The sequence below is a fragment of the Protopterus annectens genome, chromosome 3.part0 (assembly GCF_019279795.1).
Source record: "Protopterus annectens isolate FY-2018-M chromosome 3.part0, PAN1.0, whole genome shotgun sequence".
NCBI classification, from domain to species: domain Eukaryota; kingdom Metazoa; phylum Chordata; order Ceratodontiformes; family Protopteridae; genus Protopterus; species Protopterus annectens.
Genome location: NC_056731.1, coordinates 509,668,088 through 509,674,871, shown reverse-complemented (window position 1 = coordinate 509,674,871; position 6,784 = coordinate 509,668,088). Strand labels below are relative to the sequence as shown.

Genomic DNA, 6,784 nt, shown 5'->3' with positions numbered 1-6,784 from the left:
CCTCTGTAGTAAACTGAATTGTAAGCTATCACTTTTAAGGGAGCTGTGAAGGTCATATGGGTGGAGTCTGGTCAGTTTGGAACACTTATGAGAAACTAATCTGGGACCAAACAGTGTGGCCACACTCTGTCTGACGCAGGAGGTGTGGACACCCCACTCCCACCCCTTTTGAGAGGCATGAAGCTCTATATATGAACTGAAAAGAGTGACACACTTTCTTTTAGAAGCCTTTAGTGCTGCTTGTTGGTACCCTGGGGGGGCTCCCATCAGACATTTTTCTCATTGACATTTGAAGAACTAATTTAATTCAAAAAATGTCTGACCAAGCCATCAGTTTCCTGAAGGATTTCCTTGCTGGTGGAGTTGCTGCAGCTATTTCTAAGACAGCAGTGGCCCCCATTGAAAGGGTCAAATTATTGTTGCAGGTAAGACAGTTCAGATTTGTTTTGAACCTCCTAATTTAGTCCATAAAGAACTGTGATAAAAGTTATTATTGTCCCCAATGTAAGAGTATGTGCCTACTTTTCTTTATAACAGCAGCTTAAGTCCTATGCGTTTGTGTATCTCATGGCACATGTCAGCAGCTGTTTTTGTCTGTAACTCAGCTTACAAACTGCATTTAGTAAAATTTTGTCAGTGGTTAGTAAAGAATTAAATTGTACCCTGTTGGACTAAACTAAAGTACTTTCCCCACAACTTTTTAGTTTTTAACAGACAGACTAAAATGCGTTTTTTATACACAAGTAGTTTAGGACAGATTATGAAGCTTAGCTTTGCTCAGTGCACTTTCAGACTTGCTCTTGCTTGTATAGCTAAATATGGTAAGTCATTTTATAGCAGTCGCTGCAAGGCTCGCTCTCATTCTGCATCTGTTTTTAGAACAGGTTTCACACGACCCACAGCAAAGGTTAAAGCTAGTTTTTAGACTCAAGAAATCCTACTGAATTTCTGATCAGAAATAGGGCTTAAAAGGGGCAATGAACAGGTGTACATATTAACTGGACATGATATTTTATTGAAAACTTGTCAGTAGTTTTAAATGATGGCAGCCTGAAATGAGAAACATTGACAAATCCTAAACAAATATATGGTTATAAGACTGATAAGATTTTACAGTTCATATAAGTATGATTTAACATTTACAACAACGAGACAGTGTCATTATGGAAAAAGGAACAGTTGTGGAAATCAAGAGACCAGATTCAAATGCGATTTTCATGTAAGAAATAGAAATGTGCAGTCATATGTGAGGCTCGTTAAACTACATGCTGAATTTATTACCAAAGAAATTAAATTACTAGTAGTAGAAGTGGCAATAACAAGTTTGGTTGTTACATGCCCTCAGTGTACTAAAACAAACTAGGGAGCATGTTTACAACAGTCCTGGGCAAGAGCAAAAGCCTCAGCTTGCAAGGACAGCAAATAAAATAAATGGAACCACCAAAGTATGATGAAACCAAGAAAATAGGGAACATTTGACATTTTCAGTAGTGTTCAGCAGCAGTTAAATTGAAATATTAAGTTCAAACGTGGGAGAATGTTGCAAAGCACAATGAAATTCAAAAAGCTCCTTCCCAGTAGGCCAAAGAAGGCTATTCTCCATGGTGTGTATGACCTTGAACAGGTGTGTGTGACCTTAGCCTTTCTCAGCACTATGTTCTGCAGTGCAGAATTGGCATGAAATTTCCTATGATATTAAAGTCTACACCTCCTGTAAGAACTGTGTAGTAAAAATAAAAACAGATTGAAAGTACTTTCCCAGTATAAACCTTTGATTAACAGAGTAGCACAAGCTAATACTCTGGTATACTTTGCCATCTGATTGAGAACATGTGAAACAGCCGTTGCTTGTTTTACCAGGTTGCTTGATTCACTGATACAGAAGTCAAAAAAGACCACAAACAGCATCTTCCTCTTCTTCTTTTGGCTTTTCCCGATTAGGGGTCGCCACAGCGAATCACCTGTCCGCTCTTGATTGGCAGTGGAGTTGCCAGCCTGGCGCCCAACATTCCACAGAAGGCACACACACACACACCTAGGGCCAATGTAGAGTGTCCAATCCACCTACAGCATGTCTTTGGGATGTGGGAGGAAACCGGAGCACCCGGAGGAAACCCATGTGACCACAGCGAGGACATGCAGTCTCCACACAGAAGGTACCCCAGCTGAGGATCGAACCGGAAAACCTCTTGCTGTGAGGCGGCAATGCTAACCGCTGCACCACATGAAAACCTAATTTGGTTAAGCAGCTTGCAATGACAACCTACAAGAATTAAGGAGTTAATAGATTCACTCAGCAATGTATTCAGAATAATGGATCTCTGGATGCAATGAAGCTAGAGTTGATTATTCTAAATTTTCAGGCAATGTTTTTACTTATTTATTTGTTTATTTATATTTGTTTACCGGGGTTAGTACACTAATCGGTACTGACCAATTTCAGGCTCAGCCTGGGTGAAATATAAAATATTTCACAAACAAAACTGGCAGAAATATCGCCAGACCTGGGTTATTCACTTGAACTATATCAGCTTTATAGGCATTTTTTATAACGAAGTTGTTACATTAACAAGGTATATGTTACCAATTGATGATACATTGCTCTGGATCCGAGTAAACAAAGATAATTCCCTCATTTTGGGTCCAGATACAGAAGCTAGTGGAAGTATGAGTTTCCAGCACTCCCTGGATAATTCTGTCCTAGGTAAGTGCTTTGCAGCATGGTCCTTTGGAAGCATTGCCTGGTGTTAGTAACACTATAAATAAATTTCATGTGGCAAACATGACAGTATGTCACTGTGGCACCTATGATGCTAGTGAATGGAGTCAGAGAAAGGCAGGAAGTGGGAAAACATTGTCCTTGTTACTGACATTCTGCATGACCTTAGTTTGCAAAGCTGTCAGCTTGCTCCTGTTCTGCTGATTAACATCTCTCTGATCAGCTGCTGTCTAGAAACAAGTTGTAACAGGCAGTGTCAATTATGATACATAAAGTAATGATGGCTGATAAGCTGTAGTGGAAATAAGGCTAGCTGGGTGAATAATTGGAAGACAAGCACATCACCCAAATCTAATTTTCTGATATGGTGAGAAAATGGATTGAAGAAATTAACAGGTTTGCTGGGTTCCATTCTTACCATCCTTGGGGCACATGACTCTGATGAATTTGACCAATAATTGTTTTGACATGTTCTAAACTTATGAAATCATCCGCCACCTCATAACAGCAAACATATATGTGTGCATGCATGTGTTTTTGTTTTATTTTTCACTGAAAAAGCCAAAGGCCCTGCTTATCTAGTAGTGTAGTTGCAAACAGTCATACTCCTCATGAGGCTGGCTGTATGCCCGCCCCTTACATTTAAGAATCCCATCCATTCACAACAGTCTTTTCAGGAAGGTTGTTCCAGTCATCCACTACTCTTTGTATAAAATAATCATTTATTATCCCTCCTGAAACTTCTATTCACTGTGTATTCCACTGCACGCTTTCATTTAATTTCCATTTTTTTAAATACAGTACTTTCCTGGGTTTTGTAAATATGTGAATTTGCTTGAAGTACTTCGAAGTTTGTATAATGGCCTTCCTGCTCCCGCCCCTTATAAATGAATGTTAGTGTTGTCAGTTGCTCCTTCTACTGCTTCCATTTTGTTGCCCCTTCTGAAGCCTCTGCCCTATGTTATGCTGATGAGGCCCCCAGAACTGCAGACAGTACACTTGATTGCAGTCTTGGCAACTATCTCTAATGAAGGATTACAACTTGTCAAATTTTCATACTGCCTGCCTTCATATTCCACCACTGCATTCCAGTGTTAACCCCCCTTTTTGGTGCTTTCTTATACTGCTTGCTTACTTTGAGGTCATTTGACTCATTTGTTGACCTTTCTAAAAAAATTATTTACTACTCTCCTGCAGTTTGGCTCCCACAATCCATTATTTTTTATTTTTATTATTTTTAATATATATATATATATATATATATATATATATATATATGCATAGAACTCAAGCAGTATCTTTTGTGCCATCCTTGTTGCAAACTTTGAACTTTTCCTTCCAGGCTCACTGCAACGTCATTTATAAAGGTACCAAAAATGTCCCAGGCTCCAGTAATGAACCTTGCCATAGCCCACTAGTTACCATCCTTCTATTTGGCTAAGATGCATTTATTATAACTATGTGTGTCCTAATGTTTAAATGTTTTACTCATGCCTCAGTCATATAACAAACTCCACACCAGTCTAAACTGTTCACTTAACTTTAATCTAGTATCTCTCTCTCTCTCTCTCTCTCTCTCTCTCCCTCTCTCTCTCTCTCTCTCTCTCTCTCTCTCTCCCTCTCTCTCTCTCTCTCTCTCTCTCTTCTCCCCCCCCCACTAAAATAATTTCCTTGACTAATGAGCATGGTTGCATCTGTCCTGCCGCCATACAAAGTGGGGCTACAAATAGGGATATATTTCAAATATTGCTCTTATAAACTTAAACGTTGGTGGAGTTACAGGATTTGTTTTAATATACATTTTCTGAAGGATTTCAAGTTTGAAACTCAAATGTATGCCATTATTTACTGACTTCAGTCCTGAGATCATCCCAGTGATTTGCCAGGAAAAAAGAGGAACAGGCAAAAAATGTGAGCCAAATCTCTGTACATTCTGCGAAAATCTGTACATTTCAGAGGTATGCCCACCACTCATGTCATGTTGGATAGGTACACCACTCATGTCATGTTGGGTAGGTACACCAAACATTTTGTTTGTGCAGTCTATAACAAGTCTCTCAGAAACGAATACAAACACCAACAGCAAAGTCCACAGCAGAGAAACGACAGGCTGCAGCAAACTGTAGTTTAAAGTCTTTTAATAACCTTTAAAACCCAAAAAACATCGAATATCTCAAGCACTTTCGCCTGGTTCCTACCAGGCTTTATCAAGATACAAACATAAGAAAGTAATGCCCTTAAATACAATAACCATTGGTCACATGGTGTTTTTTTAATTGCTTCAATTTAAGTTAATTAATCAGTCAGAATTACTTCAATTGAATTCCTTTAAAAAACAAATGTTAAAAACCTCACCCACATTTTTGCATAGCAAAATATTTAACAAGCCATATACTTACAAAAAAACAATACATTTTTAACATGCAGACTCCGCACAGAAGGCACCCCAGCCAAGGATCAAACTGGAAAACCTCTTGCTGTGAGGTGATAATGCAAACCGATGCACCACCGTGGCCACCCCTTAAAGCCACACTATCTACTGAAGACCTAATTCTGCTAGTTTAAGGAAGTGAATTTTCTGCCCTAAAATTTGTCCATCAATATCTTTTTTAATTACTCTTCACGTCATAATTTTGCCTCTTTTCCTCCTGGCTTATCTGACCCATTTATACTTTGACCAAAGTAGAACGTCAAAGATGAATTTGTCTGCAGTGTATAATCAGTGATAGTTAGCAGCGTTACATCCAAATTGCCTAAATTAGAAGTGCATATTTTACCTAAGCTGTTGTATTTCATGTTTCTGTTTTTTCAACCAATGGTTCAGGTTATGGTTGAAAAGGGTTTTTGAGCAATATATTTGCTGATTTAACAAATAAACAACAAAAATGTGGACCTATGGCAAATGTGTCTGCCAAAGTTGCTAAAGTCTAAATAAGCCATACCTACTTTCCATTAGAATTTTTAGTCCACACACAGGAAGAAAAGAAGATGCTTTCTCTTTCCACAAATTAATCATGTATTCACATGTAATCATTGGCTTGGTAAAGCTTTTAGTACATCGGTCAAACTAACCTTCTGTGAAGTCATTTAATTCTCACAGCAGAGGATATATGAGCAGTGAGCAGGACTTGTGCAGGACGTAGTCTTCTGTAAAGAGAAAGCATGACTTTATAACTCAAGTGCATTAATCCATGCACTGTTTTGTCTCTGCTTTTTCCCATTGTGATGTGTTAGGGAGACTGTGTGTAAGACTCAGTGGTGGATTATAATGGAAGTGATCTGGGCAGCTGCCCAGGGTCCACAGCTCCAGTACAGGCCCATGGTCACCTACCCAGTATACTGTCTGGGACATCCATTTCAAATTAAATGCTCATTTAAAAGTCATTTTGTAGATAACCATTTGAAATGTTGGGACCCGCTAGAGTAAGTCCTAAAACATATAGATTGAATGGCCAAAGAAACGGACTTACATATACCAAATCTGAGATTGTTATTTCCTGGAATATTACCTTTTCTCCGAGGTATGGCAAATTCGGAGTCAGTATATATAAGTTGGGGAGGGGGTTTCACCCACATCTGAGGTGCATGGAGCTTACCTCCCAGCAAAACAAAAGTTTGAAGGGGAAAAGCGATGTGTGGAATTCATGGCTTTCCTGGTTTTACAATCTTTTTTTTTCATTTCTGTCAGTACTTGGCATTAGGAGTACCAACATTTTCAGAAGGAAGCCCTCATAATTAGCTTATGTGCTGAAATGTGACTAAAGTTATGCACTTTACATTGAAAAATGTTTAAATGCCACCACAAATATTTGTGGTTCATGATTCTGTTCATGAATGCACAATATATGCCATAGTACAGCAGGCACTTACTGTGCATGTGCAATCAAATTCATCCAGTTGAGTATAAATAAATAAATACTGAAAGTGGTGTTTAATCTCCTTTTTTTACTAAAAATAAAAGGAAAATAGGTAAGCAGTTCTTGGAGAACTAGATTTATAAAGCGTAACATCTAAAACACACTCAAGTACACATTGAATGTGCTCATACTCTGCAATACGCTCACA

General features: G+C 38.5%; 1 protein-coding gene across 1 annotated transcript in view; it reads left to right on the top strand.

Annotated features, from left to right (window-relative positions):
* Positions 1-212: 212 nt before the first annotated feature.
* Positions 213-6,784, top strand: part of LOC122796451 (ADP/ATP translocase 1-like) — a 31,766-nt gene continuing 25,194 nt past the window's right edge. The window contains exon 1 of the mRNA XM_044064927.1: positions 213-425. Within this exon, the coding sequence (XP_043920862.1) occupies positions 315-425 (111 nt within the window). The 5' untranslated portion in view covers positions 213-314. The remainder of the gene's footprint in view (positions 426-6,784) is intronic.